Here is an 18,737-nt window from a genome sequence, read left to right as displayed (position 1 = left end):
ATTTTTTGTGATTATTGTGTCACACTGTTGACTCACACTGAGTTTGCAGTTCATTAAAACCTTCAACTCTTACAAACTGCTGTGTAGCTGTCTCTCCTTCATCCTATTGCAATTAATTCTTTGAACCCGAGTGTGGGACTTCACATTTAAAAAATGTTTTTAGACTTGTTGTATCATTGCTTTTAGGGAACTCCCAATGAGGAAACTTCCTTTACAATGTACAATGTACCCTACAGTTTATAGATTTAAGGGGTTGCCTGGGGTCACGGAGAGACTAAGTAATTTGCCAAGGTTCACATAGCTAAAATATATCCGAGGTGGGTTTTGAACACACCAAGATCCTCCTGATTCTGAAGCCAGATCTCTATCCCCAATGTGCAATGGGGAGCCCTATTTTCCCCTCCCCCGCTGGAAAATCTCTCCAGTTCTATTCTTTCCCCTTTGTTAGAACTACTCATTATTTGATTTCCCTTGCTTTCAATACATTTCCTTCTGTGGTGATTTCTGGCCTGTAGCTCGATTGCTTGAGCATGGTCTTGAGCCTAGCGGCTGCATAGAGGAGCTCCATTGTCATGGACAGCACCATTGGTCAACCCAAGACAACGTATAATAGACAGGTTACCAGTTACCTGCTGTAACATTATCTCTCTCATGGAACTACCTTGTGAGCTAGAGTTAAAATGCATGGATAGTTTCTTTCCCCGGAGGAAATAACTATGAAATAACCCCACCAAGATGGTAGTAGAGGACTAGTTCCAAATATGATGTCTGACCAAATGGAATTTCCCTGGGCAAATGATACCACTGGTGAGGCAGAAAGGTGGCAGACATTTTAAAACCAGGAGCGTTGTGCAGTAATTGCATAGCTTCAACAGCCAATAGGAAAAGTTGTGTATGACATAACCAAATAGTCATGATATATAAGATGGGAATAACTCTTCTGAAGCATAGAGGGCATTTTGGGGGGAGGATGGGAAGCTGCAATTAACCAAGAAAGTCAGACGCCAATTCTACTTTAACAAGATGGTCCTTGAAGACCCCCTTAACAAAGATCTCTAGAAGCAATTGGCATCATTTCTGATCAGGTCTGGAGCTTCAGTGAGAGAGAGGCTATCTTTTGGATTTCCCTGTTTGTGGTCCTCACCCTGGCTGCAAAGAGCGGCCTGTTTCTCAGAGTAAAGTTATCTCTAGTCCTAATGGAATTGCTTTGCTAAATGAGTTCTCATTATCCCTTTGCTCTACTGCCGTGGAAGCATAAGGAAACTTATGGAGCCACAACCCCCCTACTCCCTTATTAAAATCTAGACCAAGAGCAAAGAGGCCTCCCTCAGGCTCAATTGGACCCCTACCCTCACCTCCAAAACACACACTAATTGGCTTTAGGAGACTGGAGAATTTTTTCCCCTTCAATGATGTGCTATTCTAACTCCTGATTCACTAAATCCCTTCCCAACCGGTCTCACTTTTAATAATTAAAAACTCAATTAAATCAAATCTATAAACACAGGCAGTGTGTGGCTTTTGTTTCATTTGGAGCCTGACTGGAGTGAGGGGCAGACAGTTTATAGGGTTTTCTGGGAGGAGCTAGAGGGGCTCGTTAACCAAGGAAAGCATCGCTGACTACAAGCTGGCCTTCCTGAGCCCACAGCACTAATCAAAACCAGATTCAGCCTGACATGAAACTAGAGCTGACAGGCCACTAAGCAGGCAGTGGAATGTAAGAAACTTTGAGCTGAGCAGCTGGAGGCCCATGGCTTTGGGAGAGCCCAATTCTGAAATGTAATTTCAGCTCTGTTTTTCCATTTCCAGGTGATGGGAGCCCAGCTCAGGCTCTTAGATCCAGAAAGTTGCATTGAGCCTTTTGGTTCTTTCTAGTCTGTGGCAGTAGCATAGAAGGTTGATAAGCATGTTTCTGAAGGTTAGATTGCTAAGAAATTGTGTTTAGTGAGGAAGCAAGCATGGTGGGGTGGAAAGAGTACCAGACTTAGAACAAGAGGACCTTGGTTCAAGTTCTGATTGCGATATGTTTATTATATGATTCCTAATTTCCCAATTTTATATTTATATTTACAGCTTCCTTGAGTTGCCAGAAAAGTTGGTAGGGAAAAAATAAAGTGAATGTGATAATGGCTTAGGTCTCAGTGATGTGATTTTCAAGACTTGACTTTAATGTAAATCAACTCAACATCACTACACTGAAGCCCCTCATGGGAGGGAAGAAATTTGGGAATGTGACCTTGACAAAAATGAAGAGAGAAATGGTGTCTGGTGTTTTAGGAGGGTTTTGTGAACACCGGTAGAGAACAGCTGACATTTGTTGCCATGGAAAGAACACTTGATGGCAGGGTGCCTGGATTGTGTGACCTTCCTAGTTCTTGTGTTCCCAGGACCTTTGTCCCATAGAAATCATGAGGAGTTGGCGTGCGTAAGAAGCCTCACCTGCTCTTGGGAAGCCATGGTAGACTTCACTCCTGCAATGCAATGCTACCTAGGTGAGGTAGGGTAGGGTTAGGTTTCTCTCTGGCATAGAATGAAGCGTCTCCTATATTCGTTGACTAGAGGTGGTCGAAAGAACACTGGACTGGGAGTTTAAAGTCCTGAATTTTTCTGTTAGCTAGCTGGCGCAACCTTGGACAAAAGCCTTTTAACTGCCCTGGCACTCATTCTTCATCTGTAAGAAGAGAATAATATTAGTTACCCAATCTATCATCCATTTTTATTCAACCAACAAACATTTATTAAGCACCTACTATATCAGGCATCAGTCATTGTGATGCTCAAATGGAAAGATTTACTATAGAAAATATACACTATTTTTTAAACTATTAAAGCTTAAAACTACATTAAGACTTTTGGTTCACCTTGTATTTGAAAGCTCTTTTCCAAGGGCAAGGATTGCTAGTTGTTAGGTGTCCCTCATGTGGAATCTGCTCCACTTTTCCCTGACTGGGCTCCATTTTCTCTCAGCTCAGTTCACAAAATCACCTCATGAGTTCTTTGGTTTATTAATTGCTCCCAATACAGAGGCTGCTGGAAAAGTGCACATTTATGTCATCTTGGTAACCCCAATGGCACTCCTGTGGGCCAAGCAAACACCTGCTTACATATTTCTTCTTTGCAGAGAGAAGTTCAAGTATGAGCAGATGGGTAGCCAGGTCCGGTCCCCTGACACTTAGGATGTTCTAGCAGAAAGGCCTTGGTTGATCTCAACTGTTATGAAAGTTCACTGGGAGAAAAATCATCTCCATGGTAACCAGGGCCAAAGCTGATTAGTGCTTTTTGGATCAACATCCACAGCCATTGGAAGTAAATGAGTTTAAAGCTTGTGAAGACCACAGGGTAAGAGTTGGCTAGCTGCCTTTCATTCTCACTGATTACACACGTGAAGGGAATGTCTTCAAACTGTAGCCACAGAGGCCAAGGTTAGAGATAATAAAGAATTTTCTGATCATTAGAATTAATTCTGGAACAAAGCTGTAGATCTTCTTCTCTGGTGGTCTTTGAGCTGGACAGATTCTCATTTGTGCAGAATAACTTAGGAGGACACAGATGGGTCATTCAATGGCATTGTATGAGTTATTTGGCACTGACACGTCCCAAAACATAAGACTTGGGTAGTACAATCCCTGCAGCCTCATCATTGAGTTAGACAGGGTCCTACTTTGATGAGATTAACAGAGATACCTTCACCTTTTTTGTTGTAGTTGTTCAGTCCTTTCAGTTGTGTCCAAATCTTTGTGACCCCATTTGGGGTTTTCTTGGCAAAGACGCTGGAGTAGTTTGTCATTTCCTTCTCCAGCTCATTTTACAGGTGAGGAAACTGAGGCAAACAGGGTTAAGTGACTTACCCAGGATCACGCAACTAGTAAGTATCTGAAACCAGATTAGAACTCAGGAAGATGGGTCTTCCTGATTCCAGGCATGGTACCCTATGCAGTATGGCACCACCTAGGTCACAGTTTAAGGTAAATAATAAGTGCTTGGCATAGAAGCAACTCCTACTTCCCTAATGTGGACAAAGCACACAAATTCATGAGTAACGTGAGGAAGCAGTCAAACACTTCAGATTTATATTTGTACCCTTCACATTTTGTTCCTGGGTCATCTTTTAACAACTGAAATTATCCTCTCAATTTATGTTGGACCATCAAACTCACAATTAAGCTATATAGAGTCTTCCTAACTGGCGGCCCAGTGCTCTATCCACTGCGTCTAGCTGTCTTTACACTTTTAAAATGTCATTGTCTATTCTCATTTGGTTTCTAGCTCAAATGTTTTTTTTCCATGGTAATCTGTACCATTGCCCACATGTATAATGCCCTGCACTCTCCAGTGAGGGAAGAGGCTTTATATCCTGGGGAGAGGCACTGGTCTAGACATTCTCTAGATTTCTCTAGCCCTGTAGCCATGACCGAAAAGTGTCAGCTGCAAGGCTTCTCCTGGAGACAAATTTCTCTTTTCATCCATACATACTACTAACCCCAAATGCTAAATCCATTTACAGAGAGTGGTCCTCTCTTGAAGGAAACGCCTCCAAACTGCAGTAGTAGAGGCCAAGGTTAGAAATAATAAGAAACTTTCTGATCCTTAGAATTAATTCTGGATAAGCACATTGGCCTTGTACTTTCTACTTCATTAAACTGAAAGAGAATAACAGGCATTGGGATGTTGAACAGTTTGACTCTAGGTTCTGTAGGCAATTGATAAAGGGAGTCTTGTGACCAACTCAAGAAACTTCAGGGTGATGACACTGGTTTGGGATTTTGATTGTACTTTCCTACGGATGATATGAATCAGGGGTGGGGAGCTGTTGGCCTCTAGGCCTCATGTGGCCTTCTAGGTCCTTGAGTGTGTGGCCTTTTGACTGAGTCCCAAGTTTTACAGAATGAGTCTTTTTATTAACGATTATTATTATTAATTAATTATTATGAATCCATACTAAGGACAAATCCTTTGGTGCCTCCTGTACAATGGGTTTCATTGATGCCAGAATCAGTAGGCTTTGATCCTTGTCTCTTAAATTAGATTGTAAGCATCTTGAGGGCAAGGAAAATTTCATTTTTGCCTTTGTATTCCCAGTTTTTAATTTGATAAACGTAGCACTTAATAAGTACTTCTTGATCAATTAATTGATTTTTGTGGGAGGAGTAACTCACTGCATGTCCCTTTTGTAGGTGGTTCCTCCCAGAAGCATTTGAGCCACAAGGGATGAAGCCAACAAATTCAACTGGCATCAGCAAAACTCATCTTCCCCTAGGCCCCGACGATTGTACCTACACCCTTCATTGAAAGGTATAATCAAAATCCCAAACAAAGGCTTGACTGTGGCTCATTGAAGAGATCAGGTAGCTGACTTGATTAACTCAAATGCATGTGGAATTTTATCTGAGCCAAATTTAGGAGAAAAACACCCTCAAACCACTCAAGCCAATAGCCATGTGCACTTTATCAATACACACACAAGAATATGCAAGAATATATAATTTAATTAGTGGGCACTGCCTCTGTCAAACCCCCTCTATGACCCTAATTGATGGTCTGCAGGAGTTGCTGTGGTAGAAAAATTTGTTTTCCTGTGGTCAGCCCCATGATGACCCTTTCCAAATTTAGGTAGTATGGTCCTTATGTGACAGATATACAATCTTTTGGCAGGCTCATCCTCAAAGAGTTTCTTTTTATTATTATATGTTTTCAATTATCATTTTTCTCCCACCCACTTCCCCTATCTACTTTTAAAAAAGCAGGTACAAATACAGAAAAAAAATAAAGAACCCCTATATCATATAAGTGCAGTCAAGTACAACAAATTCTCATAAATGTCACATCCAAAAATACCTTTTTTATTCTGCATATTGGTCTATCATCCCTCTGGCATGAGTAGGCAGCATTCTTCCTTATAAGTCCTGTGGAATCATGGCTAATCATCTAATTTACCAGAATCCCTAAGTTTTTCAGAATGGCTCATTAAAAAAAATATAATATTGACACCAAAATGTAGATTATCCTTCTGGCTCTGCTCATCAAAACTTTTCCATCAGGGCAAGACCTGACAGCGGTTATGGTCCATTGACATGGGCTCTGAGAATTCAGGGGTCACTTCCTGTACCATGGCGAAGCATGAGAGGTAGAGTTTAATGGAGACACTTGGACAGTCCAGAATTACTTTGTGAGAAACATATTAAGGAAACACTAAGCCTATCCCATGCTCCAAAAGCAGATGTCAACAACTCTAGCTTTAGGTTACCAAAAGCAGCAGCATTTTTATTGCTCAGTTACTCTAGAGAAACTATGACTCCATTCACTGCAATTTCCAAGTCTCTAGTTCATCCAAATATTACTCATATGTGTAGCTAATGGGAACTAAAAGTAATAGGAGCTTCAATGGGGGAAAAAATTAACTATATACTGTACTCGACCCTTCCAGAAAACTCAGGGACATTGGGAGGGGAAATATTCCTACCCTCAAAGCAGTGGCTTATACCACATGACTCTGAGCTTCTGTTTTCTTCTGTGGACAAACCTTGTGTAATCTTACTGGAAATCTTTAAAGAAAATACACCCTAATACCCACAATCTGGTAAAATGTGCTAGAAATTTTTTAGTTTTGCACTAGATTTTGTTTTCCCAGTTCTAAGAAAATGCTCAGGATTAACTTTATCAGCTTATCCTTTCCTTGTCTCCCATGCTTATGAGCTCCTTGGAATATTAAAGATTTTGCATCCTACCAGGGCAAGGATTCCAAATACTAGAGGTACTGGAAACCCAGAGACAAGGCTGCCCCCACATCAAAAAACTGAGTGCCGGCCAGCCCCACTTCACCCCTGACTTGAGGGTGACTGTTTGGTGAAGGGAGAGTCTTTATCACCCCTAGGGGTCTCTAGGTAGGTCATGACCTCTCACATTCGGTTTCCCAACTTTTTAAAAATTATTTTCCTTCCCATACTCTGTGGTCCCGCCAGACTACCTCATATACCACATCCCATTTCTTGTCTCTATGCTTTTGCATTGGCTTCCCCCGTGTCTGGATTGGGCTCTCTCTTCACCTCTTCCTCTTAGAATCCCATTTCCTTTAGGACTAAGCTCAAGTATCATCTCCTACATGAAGCCCTCCTTGATCCCATGGGCTAGCACCCTCCTTCACTCCCTTGTATAGAACTATCTTGTATTTATTCTCCTCACATTTATTCTGCACATGCTGATATGTATTTACTGTCTTTCCCCATAGGCTGTAAGCTCCTCAGGAGTAAGGATTCTTTGTATTTTTATTCCCTCATAGAAGGGTTTCAATAAATGCTTGATCGATCGATTAATTATAGCTTCTAGTTTCAGCTGAGAACCTCAGTTGAAATGCTGCTCTTCCCCATAAGAGGAAGACTGTATACACACACACACACACACACACACACACACATATGTGTGTGTGTATGTATGTATGTATATATGTATATACATATATATTATATACAATATATACATACGTATATGTGTGTGTGTGTATTCTGTATTTCTTTTAACTTAGAACTCAGATACTTAAGCTCCATTTGTTTCAGAGTCAGGCCCTTTATACTTGTTGTTGTTGAATTGTTCAGTTGTGTCTGACTCTTCCTGACCCCATGGGACATTGTCTAGGGATTTTCTTGGCAGAGATACTGTAGTGGTTTGCCATTTCCTTCTCCATTGTGTATCCATTTTACTGATGAGGAAAATAGAGGTTAAGTGACTTACCCAGGATCACACAGCTAGTAACTGACTGAGGCCAAACTTGAACTCAGATCTTCCTGATTCCAGGACTAGTGCCCCATCCACTGCCCCACCTAGGGTTAAAAAGCCCTTTTAACTCTTGCTTAATTTCCTTATGGGGAAGCTATGATCCTAAAAACTAATTTTAGGGGATTCTGTTAAAAAAAACAACAACCAAGAATTTTCGGGACTTCAGTTGTTTCCTTTCCTTCGTACTCAGATAATTTGAGTTTCCTACGCAAATGAAAAAGAAGGGGCTTGGAAAGGCAAGAAACAAAATCTCTTAGGTGGAATCCTGTCAGAGCATCAGCTATCTGTCTCCATCCTTTCCCTCATATTTATGCATTCATTTCATATCTATGGCTGCCAAGAAATTGTAGTATTTGAGACATCCAATGTTAACATTAGCCCTGGGACTACATGAGAATCAATAAGATGCCTATTGTATAAGCATTTGTAACTCTATAGGAAAAAACACAACCAACCAAAAAGAACCTACACAGATTCAAGGTGGTATTGTCTTCTCCCATCTATAATTACATTTGGGATCTCAGTAGCAATTTTGTTTTGTTTTTTAATTTTTTTTGAGGAAGGAAGGCAGGGCAACTGGGGTTAGATGACTTGCCCAAGGTCACACAGCTAGTAAGTGGGTCAAGCGTCTGAGGCTGGATTTGAACTCAGGTCCTCCTGACTCCAGGGCTGGTGCTCTACTCACTGCCCCACCTAGCTGCCCTGCAATTTTGTTTTAAAACTTCTTTAAAAAAAAAAAATCATTATTTATTTATTTAATTTTTTGTTTGTTTTCAGCATTAATTTTCACAAGAGTTTGAATTACAAATTTTCTCCCCATTTCTACCCTCTCTCCCACTCCAAGATGGCATATATTCTGCTTGCCCTGTTCCCCAGTCAACCCTCCCTTCTGTCACCCCACTCCCTCCCATCCCCTTTTCCCTTACTTTCTTCTAGGGCAAAATAGATTTTTATGCCCCATTGCCCGTATATCTTATTTCCTAGTTGCATGCAAAAACTTTTTTTTTGAACATCTACTTTTAAAACTTTGAGTTCCAAATTCTCTCCCCTCTTCCCTCCCCACCCACCCTCCCTAAGGCAAGCAATTCAACATAGGCCACATATGTATCATTATGCAAAACCCTTCCACAATACTCATGTTGTGAAAGACTAACTATATTTTGCTCCTTCCTATTCTATCCCCCTTTATCCAATTTTCTCCCTTGACCCTGTCCCTTTTCAAAAGTGTTTGCTTTTGATTACCTCCTCCCCCTATCTGCCCTCCCTTCTATCGTCCCCCCTTTTCTTATCCCCTTCCCCCTACTTTCATGTGGGGTAAGATACCCAATTGAGTGTGTAAGTTATTCCCTCCTCAAGTCAAATCTGAGTGGAGCAAGATTCATTCATTCCCCCTCACCTGCCCCCTCTTCCCTTCCAACAGAACTGAACTGCTTTTTCTTTCCACTTTTATGTGAGATAATTTACCCTATTCTATCTCTCCATTTCTCTTTCTCTCTCAATATATTCCTCTCTCATCCCTTAATTTTATTTTATTTTTTAGATATTATCCCTTCATATTCAACTCACCCTGTGGCCTCTGTCTATATATATATATATATGTGTGTGTGTGTGTGTGTGTGTGTGTGTGTGTGTGTGTGTGTGTGTATTCCCTTCAAATACCCTAATACTGAGGTCTCATGAATTATACATATCATCTTTCCATGTAGGAATGTAAACAAAACAGTTCCGCTTTAGTAAGTCCCTTATGATTTCTCTTTCCTGTTTACCTTTTCATGCTTCTCTTGATTCTTGTGTTTGAAAGTCAAATTTTCTATTCAGCTCTGGTCTTTTCACTGAGAAAGCTTGAAAGTCCTCTACTTTATTGAAAATCCATATTTTGCCTTGGAGCATGATACTCAGTTTTGCTGGGTAGGTTATTCTTGGTTTTAATCCTAACTCCATTGACCTCCAGAACATCATATTCCAAGCCCTTCAATCCCTTAAGGTAGAAGCTGCTAGATCTTGTGTCATCCTGATTGTGTTTCCACAATACTCAAATTGTTTCTTTCTGGCTGCTTGCAGTATTTTCTCTTTGACTGGGAGCTCTGGAATTTGGTGACAATATTCCTAGGAGTTTTCTTTTTGGGATCTTTTTCAGGAGGCGATCAGTGGATTCTTTCAATTCCTATTTTACCCTCTGGTTCTAGAATATCAGGACAGTTCTCCTTGATAATTTCTTGAAAGATGATATCTAGGCTCTTTTTTTGATCATGGCTTTCAGGTAGTCCAATAATTTTTAAATTATCTCTCTTGGATCTATTTTCCAGGTCAGTGGTTTTTCCAATGAGATATTTCACATTGTCTTCCATTTTTTCATTCCTTTGGTTCTGTTTCATAATATCTTGATTTCTCATAAAGTCACTAGCTTCCACTTGCTCCAATCTAATTTTTAAGGTAGTATTTTCTTCAGTGGTCTTTTGGACCTCCTTTTCCATTTGGCTAATTCTGCCTTTCAAGGCATTCTTCTCCTCATTGGCTTTTTGGAGCTCTTTTGCCATTTGAGTTAGTCTATTTTTAAAGTGTTATTTTCTTCAGTATTGTTTTGGTTCTTCTTTAGCAAGTCATTGACTTGTTTTTCATGGTTTTCTAACATCACTCTCATTTCTCTTCCCAATTTTTCCTCTACTTCTCTTACTTGTTTTTCCAAATTCTTTTTGAGCTCTTTCATGGCCTGAGATCAGTTCATGTTTTTCTTGGAGACTTTCGATGTAGGCTTTTTGACTTTGTTGACTTCTTCTGGCTGTATGTTTTGGTCTTCTTTGTCACCAAAGAAAGATTCCAAAGTCTGAGTCTGAATTTGAGTCTGTTTTTGCTGCCTGGCCATGTTCCCAGGCAGCTACTTGACCCTTGAGTTTTTCGTCGGGGTATGACTTCTTGTAGAGTAGAGAGTACTTTGTCCCAAGATTGAGGGGCTGTGCTGTTGTTTTCAGAGCTATTTCTGCACAGCAAGCTCTGCCACACCAGCACTCCTTCTCCCCCAAGAACCACCAACCCAGACCGTGACTCAGATCTTAAGCAGGCTCTGCACTCCAGCTCTGATCTGTCATTTAATTCCTCCCACCAGGTGGGCCTGGGGCCAGAAGCAACTGCAGCTGTAGTTCTGTCCTCAGAGCTGCACCACCTCCCCTGCCACGGGGTGGTGGCTGAACCATGAACTCTTTTCACTCTGTCCCAGCAGCTTTTCACACTAACCTTCTCTGTTGTCTTTGGTGTTTGTGGGTTGAGAAGTCTGGTAACTGCCACAGCTCACTGATTCAGGGCACTAGGGCCTGCTCCACCCGGCTTCATATCTGGTTGGTCCAGGCGCTGCTCATGCTGGGCTCTGTCCCGCTCCGCTCCCCACTCCCTGCGATGGACCTTCCCCAGCAACCATTCAGGCTGTCCTGGGCTGGAGCTCTGCTTCCCTCTGCTATTTTGTGGGTTCTTCAGTTCTAGAATTTGTTCAGAGCCATTTTTATAGGTATTTGGAGGGTCCTGGGGGAGAGCTTTAGGCAAGTCCCTGCTTTCCAGCCGCCATCTTGGCTCTGCCCCCTTAAACTTCTTTAATACCCTTGTTTAACGAGTTTGTGACATATATATGAACTAAACTCTTAAGTTTTAGGAAAGCAGAGCCTGTTTTATCTAAAATTTGTTTTGTTACAATAGAAAAAGCACTGTCCGTGGAGTCAGAGGAAGTTTTACCATCCATCAGTAAAACAGACACGCTTACAGTCTGATAGGGCAGTGATGTGAGGCAGCAGAGTGTTGGACTTCGAGTCAAGAAAGCCTGAATTTAGCTGTTGCCTCAGACCCTTGCTAGGGGTAAGATCCTAGATCTCATCCTTAGTTTCCCCATTTGTAAAATGGGGATAATAATCTCACTGCAAAGTTATCACCATGTCTTCTGAAATAGGAATTCCTGTCTGCTGAGTGCTCCACTTTATTGTTTTCTTTAACTGAAAAACTGCAGTGTCCAGAAGCTGTTTTCCCCATTGCTGACAGAAGGTGGAATAATTAGAAGTTGACTACAGCATGTTTTTATAGTGTGAAATGGTTTCCAGTTCAGCCAAGAAACTGAGTTGTCCTTAAACTAGACAAAAAATAAAAGGGTCTTCTGCATGAAAAAAAATCCCCACGAAAATGCTTTGAAATTGACTTGTATTCCCCCTGCAGAATTTTAATTTGATTCTTAAGTCCATGCATATGATACAGATGGGGCATTTCACAGATGAAAGCAATGGGGGCATCACAGACTTCGTGTATTAGTCAAGCAGATGAAGGTTGAACTCTTGCAGAGAACTGGGACATGTGTGGGACCATGCGCAGTAAGGAATAGCTCTTGGCTTCCTGTTTGCCCTGATGTGCTGGTTGTTTTTCCAAGTCATGGATGGGAATCCTTGAAGTTGTAGTTGATTCCTTACCATTCACAGTGCTGTGGATATAGCTTAACTTGTGTATCTCTCTCTCATTTGAGATCTTGTGACCAATTCAAATGACTATTACATAAACTAGAGGAGTTTGGAAGGTATTCATTTCCAAAATAAAATCAGGGACTTTTGCATGGCATCTGGGAAAACTAACAAAACTTTTTAATTAAAAATAAAAGTAGATCATTTGGAAACTGTGGGGGGAATAAGCCAAGATGCTTGCCTTTTGTGATGCAGTTCAATTCAGTTCACTTCAATTCAATTCAATACAATTCAGCCATGATTTATTAAGTTACTACTGCTTGCCATGCAAAGAGAAAAACGTTCTCTGCCCCCATTGATTTTCCCTCCCACCGAGTGGACCTGGCAAAGTTCAGTCTATCAGATAAGTTATCTGAACTACTACTGGTCCCTGTTTTAGAAACACTGAAAACCACCCTGGAATCATAGGTAAAATGAAAGCATAAATGAGATTAGGGACTGGAGGAGAGGGAAAAGAGAGAGAGAGAGAGAGAGAGAGAGAGAGAGACAGAGAGACAGAGATAGAGATCTCTAACCCTAACCTTTCCCTCTTTCCAAAACAGAACAAAGAAAAAGAACCTAAGCCTTTTCTATCATGTCTTCAAGGATATAATCACCCAGGCTGCTTTTGACTTCGTCTGGTTGATTGCCCAGAGATAACCCAACCGAAGTTTTACCATACCATGAAGGATTTTCTGGGAAAGCAGGTCATTGTGCCAAAAGAATAAGAGAAACAAACAGCAACCAACAGCCTGTAGAGACCCCAAAGAGTTGAGGAAAAGGAAATTCAGAGTTTTTTGCCTTTCCATTGATTTCTTGCCAAGGCCATTGGGTTTGAGGAGAGAGCCATGGCTGTTTGAAACTTATTAGGATTGTCAGGGCAGTCAAGGGGAAATGCATCTGAGATAATGATATAGATCTCAGCCATTGGCCAGTTGTGTAATAAGACTGATATTTAAATTATATTTAGAAATCTCCACAGCACCCCCAACCCCTCTTTTTGTCTCACTTCTTTGAAGGCAACATCTGCTTGTAATGATGCGGTGGTCCACAGGCTAATGTTGTTCAGCTGGGTCTACAGATGTCATTGTGCTGTAAATGGGACTTGATAATTTCTTCATTTTTTTATATGACACTTTGAAAACACCCTGTTTTTTCATTTAGGAAGATCAAGCATCATTAACCACACTTTTTGTATGGTCTCTGCTGCTATACAAATTGTCCTTTCAAAGTTATGCTCAGTCTATTTCTTTCCTTGTTTTTGTAACCAGCTTTTTTTTGAAATAGGTTGTCTGAGGTCTGAGTGGGAAAAGATGAAAGGACTGCTAGGCAGATCATTTTTAATATTGCAAATGCTTGGATTGATTGTTCATCAGTACCTGTTAGGAAATAATTCCCACTAAGAGTCTTAATTCTGAGTAGGAAGTTATTTGGGGACCACATATTGCTTTGCTTCTAGCAGCAAACATCTGAAGGCTGCTACTAAAATAAATTTTCTGAAGATGAATAAATTAAAAAACATCTATTACATGCTTATTATGTACCAAGCACTGTACTAAGTGCTGTAAATACAAATGCAAAGGCCACGTAGCCCCTCAAGGAACTTACATTCTAAGAGGGGGGCTCAACACATGCAGGTTGGTGCAGCTGCAGGGTGAATGGCAAAGCCTGGTGATGGGACAACTTGGAAAGAAATCAAGTGAGGAAATTCATATTTAAGTCTCAAGCTCTGTCATGCATGCCTACGTTTTTCACTCCCACCTCCACCCCTGGCTATATTATTGGGGCCTAAGGAAGGGACATCTCCTTACATACCTACTTATTAGTTGTGTTGCTTAACCTCTTTGAGCATCAGCTTCCTTATCTGTAAAATGGGGGTAATACTTGTACTTGCCTCACAGCATTGCTCTGAGGGGAATCTGGTTCTTTTCAAGCTTTCTACCATATTTGAAACTGCAGGGCACCCTCTCCTGAATTCTCTGGATTCTCTGGGTTTTCAGGGTACCATTCTGTCCTGGATGATTGATTGATTAATTCCACATGACAGTCCTACAAACTTAAACAGTTATGTATCCTCTTTCTTCCTAAACTGTCCTCCCCCAATGTAGACACAGTTTTAACTTCTCTCTTTGCAATCTGGCTTCCAGCCACATCACCCAACTGAAACTACCTTCTCAAAAGTTACTGTTGATCTCTTGATGGAGAAATCTAATGTTTTTTCTCCTCAATTTTTATCCTTCTCAACCTGTCTGCTTCATGTGACACTGTTGCAGGCCCTCTCCTCTTGGATACTCTCTCTTCTTTGACTTTTCTTGACATCCTTCTATCTGTGTGACCACTCCTCCTCAGCCCCCTCGCCATCCACACCACGGGTCTTACCTGTGACTGTTCCTTCAGGGCTCTGTCCTGGGCTCTCTTCTTCCTTGGTAACCCTCTCATCAGTTCCTATAACTTTAACTCCCATTTAAATGCACTTGACTCCCAGATCTATACATCCAGTCCCAGTCTCTCTCCTGAGCTTCAGATTCATATTACCAATTGCCTATTAGCTATTTCAAACTTAATGTCCTGGAGATATCTTAAACTCAATATATCCAAAACAGAATTTATTCTCTTTCCCCCTAAATGTTCTCCCCTTTCAAACTTTTTCTATTGAAAAAACCACCATCCTTCCACTCTCTCAGGTTCATAACCTTGGTATTATCCTCTCCTCCTCACTCCCCCTCATCCCTCACATCCAATCAGTTGCCTAATCTTGCTGTGTCTCCCTCTACAACATTTCTCTAACACATCCTCTTCTCTCCGTTCCTACAGCTGCTGCCTTAGTTCAGGCCCTCATCACCCCTGGCCTGGACCATTGCCAGAATTTTCTGATGAGAAATTCTGCCTCAAGCTTCTCCCCACTCCAGTCCCTCCTCCAGTCACTGCCAAAGAATTTTCCTTAAACACAGATCTGATCACAGGACTCTTCTCCTTCCTCAACTCTAGAGGCTTCTTTTTTTTCTTTAGGATAAACTGTAAAGTCCTCTGTTTAGCTTTTAAATCTCTACACGATCTGTTCCCAACCCATCTTTCCAACCCCATTGGACAGTACTCTCCTTCCCATACTCTGTGATCCAGTCAAATTAGCCTCCTCTCTCTTCCTCACACATGACAGTCCATCTTCTATATCTGAACCATTGTACTTGCCATCCCAATACCTGGGGGGCATTCCCCCCTTACCTCCACTTCATAGGGTCCTCTTTGATTGAGATGTAGCTCAAGCACTGTCTTCTGCACAAAGCCTTCCCTTGATCTCACCAACTAACAGTATCCTCCCTACCAAACTATTTTGTGTGTATTTGTATTTATTCACTTTATATTGATAATATATGTATATTTTATATGTATTTGTCTCTACCATAAGAATGTAAGCTTCTTGGGAGTAGGGTTTGTTTGATTCTTTATATTTGTATCCCTAGCACCTAGTAAAGTGCCTGGCACATAGCAGGTGCTTACTAAATACTAATTAATTGATAAAGCATTCCAAAAACCTTAAAGCACTCTATAAAAGCCAGGTTTTTTTAAACCAGACATATGATTTTGTCATGTAGAGAACTCCCCCTGAAGAACACTCTGGTAATGCAGATGTCAACCTACAGTCTTAGAGAATGACCTGGGATGTCAAGTTAGGTGACTTGCCCAAGGTAACCCAACCAGTATGCATCAGAGTCAGGACTTACCTTGAATCTAGGCAGTGGTGTGTTGGTAAAAAGCTTGACAACTGGCTCTCCACTGGGATGAGTGTTCACATTACACACTTTTAAGTTTAACTATTTCTTTTAACATTTTCTCCATCTTTTCTTTTTAGTCTAGGCAATCAACAAACAATAAATCAAGCCCTGAATTTGTAATGTTTGCTGATTTCTGAGGTACGGTCACACTGAATATTAAAAAATTAATTCTTCTAAGCTGGTCCCAGCATGCCCCTGAATCCAGGTGACTCAGCTCTCCATCTATTTTACCGCTTTTTATTATTATGGTTGTCATTATGGTGATTATCAGTATTAGTTCCATGCTGTGGGCATCCTCCTCTTCTCAAAAATTTTCAACTTTTTTCCTTGTTCACCAACCCCTTAATGGATTTTCTACCTGATATGTTGTTAGTTTCCTTTTCATATCTAGTTCTGGCCCTACTTCTGACTTACCCCCAATCTCCCATGGTTCTCTAACCATGGAGAGGCCCTGGCTGGCATCCTCTCTCCTCAGGACTCTGCTCCTAACTCTCTGGGCATTCTCTATCATGTCTCAGGAGCCTTTTCACCCTCACAGTTCACTCTGTCCCTGTTCACCTTCTTACTTTGGACGTTCATTCCTTTCTTGACTTTCTCACTGAGGCTTCTTCCTCAGACTGGTTGGTTATTCCCATAATCTCCATTTTGAGGAGAGTCCCCAGACCAGCCATGTCATCATTCCTTTCCAGGCTCTATTTGAGTCTGATACTGAATTTATGTAGGGACAGATTTCTGCCCTCCACAGATAGTTTCATCCCCTACTTATTTCAAAGAGATGAATAGCATTTGACCAAAATAGCTATCTTGCAGGACTATGTGGGGTGTCTGTCCTTAAAGTATGGTAGAGAGGAGAGCAGAGAGCTAAATCTCAAGTTGGCTTCTAAATTTAATATGGGAACTGGCAAACCCATGTCTGTATTATAAAACTCTGTGGCGACTGCTTTACGGTGTTTCCAAATCCCTTCTATGAAACTCAGCAGAATGGAAAGACCCTCAAGCCAGTGTAATTGAAACTCAAAAGCAGGCAAACCAATTTAATATCTTTTGGCGGGGGAGGAGGGGAGTGAAGGGAATGTTAACACATAATTAAATCCACAGTAAGAGTGATTACATTGTGACTTTAAGGCTGTTAAAACTGAAGTTTTCTACAAATTAAACAAACACTATTTTGGCTGTGTTATGTTTATATTGCAGGCCCAGGGATCTCACTCCTGTTCTCTCTGTGCATGACTTTTAGGTTCATGTGCAAAGTACCATGGGACAAGGGGTTTATAACTTATTTGGACACTTGACACACAATTGGAAAAACCAGAGGTCTTTTTTTTTATTTAGCCTTAAGTCTAGGTTTGGTTGGTGAAGTGTTTGCCAAGATATGTAGGGTTCTATTTTGGATCTCCCTTCTTCTATTCTTCAGCCATCCTTCTGGGATTGATGGAGTGAGCCCTGTGAATAAAGGTTACACAGAGGACCCATGTTCAAGGCCAATGCTGATAATATTCAGTAAAATGTTTCCCAGATCTTCCAGCTGTGGGGGTTCTGGCCTCTAGAAATCATTGAAGCAGCTGCCAATTACCAAATAGAGTAGCTTATGCCCTGTAGAAGCATGCAGAGGAACTTACTATCGATTTCCAATAATTCTAACAACATATTATATGGCACTTTTTAAAAGCACTTTCCTCGTATTTCTAGCCTGAGGTCAGTAGTGCGTATATTATCATTATTCATGTTTTGCAGGTGGAGGAACTAAGGCTCAGAAGAATACACTGATTTTTGTGAAACTCCTGATGCTGTTTATAAGTGGCAGATCATGTGCTTGAACCCACACCCACAACTGTTTTTACCTCTTCACCAAAACATCACTTTCGTGACTGAAGAGCAACCTCCCAAGAGATCTCTGACATAGGCAAGTAGTGAAAGACAAGTCTTGTGCTGATGACCTTGTGACATCCAGGCTATAAAGAGAGTCGGCTGAAGATGTGCTGTTTGATCATGGCTGAAGGGACCTTTTCAGAGTGGATTCCATTCATAGCACTCTGACCTCTACCCACCAAATCTTCCTATATGCGTTGGGGAAAATAAATTCAATTCAACAAACATATATGAAGCTTCTGCCATATAGTTCTTAAAGACTAGGCCAGCGAAGGACAAACTTTGGTAGGTCCTACAATGTGAGAATGGCATCAGGTATAGTGCCAGGAACAGACTGAGTCTGCCTTCTGTGGACCAGTCTAGTTAAGTGCAGAGCGGTGGCTCATCACCAGTGGACTAGCCATTTAGTGATGAATCATTTGACTATGGCAATCCATGAAACAGGGCAGCGAGGTGGTGCAGTGGGTAGAGTGCCAGGCCTGGAATCAGGAAGACCTGAGTTCAAATCTAGCCTCAGACAATTAGCTATATGACCTGGGCAAGTCACTTAACCCTGTTTGTCTCTTTCCTCATCAGTAAAATAAGTTGGAGAAGGAAATAGCAAACCAGTCCAGTATCTTTGCCAAGAAAACCCCAAATGGGGTCACAAACAGTTGAAGACAACTGAAACAACTGAAAAACAAATTCATGAAACAGTCCTGAGTGACCTCCTGCTCCTGCATTGAGAATGGATGAGTAGTAAAGAAGGGTAGAAAGGTTATTAAGAATCCTGGATTCAAAGTGAATATAAATATTAACTTAGTACCATAATAACCTGTACAATAAATGCGAGAGCCTGGTTCAATGACTAACAAGTAGG

The 18,737-nt window shown here is 41.2% G+C and overlaps 1 protein-coding gene across 18 annotated transcripts in view; it reads left to right on the top strand.

Annotated features, from left to right (window-relative positions):
- Positions 1-18,107, top strand: part of SPATA18 (spermatogenesis associated 18) — a 71,948-nt gene extending 53,841 nt beyond the window's left edge. The window contains exons 13-16 of one of the 18 annotated variants that reach the window (XM_036764258.1): positions 3,122-3,339; positions 5,175-5,292; positions 16,087-16,147; positions 17,744-18,106. Coding sequence is in view for 9 of the 18 variants with exons in the window: in XM_036764251.1 (XP_036620146.1) it covers positions 17,744-17,826 (83 nt within the window). In the remaining 9 variants the exon portion in view is untranslated. Of the gene's footprint in view, positions 1-3,121; positions 3,340-5,174; positions 5,293-16,086; positions 16,215-17,743 lie in introns of all 18 variants that reach the window. The other 17 variants (XM_036764253.1, XM_036764269.1, XM_036764254.1 and 14 more) reach the window with 17 other exon arrangements.
- The last annotated feature ends 630 nt before the right edge of the window (positions 18,108-18,737 follow it).

The sequence above is a fragment of the Trichosurus vulpecula genome, chromosome 6 (genome assembly GCF_011100635.1).
Source record: "Trichosurus vulpecula isolate mTriVul1 chromosome 6, mTriVul1.pri, whole genome shotgun sequence".
NCBI lineage: Eukaryota > Metazoa > Chordata > Mammalia > Diprotodontia > Phalangeridae > Trichosurus > Trichosurus vulpecula.
The sequence above is the reverse complement of the archived record's forward strand: the minus strand, read 5'-3'. Positions and strand labels throughout refer to the sequence as shown.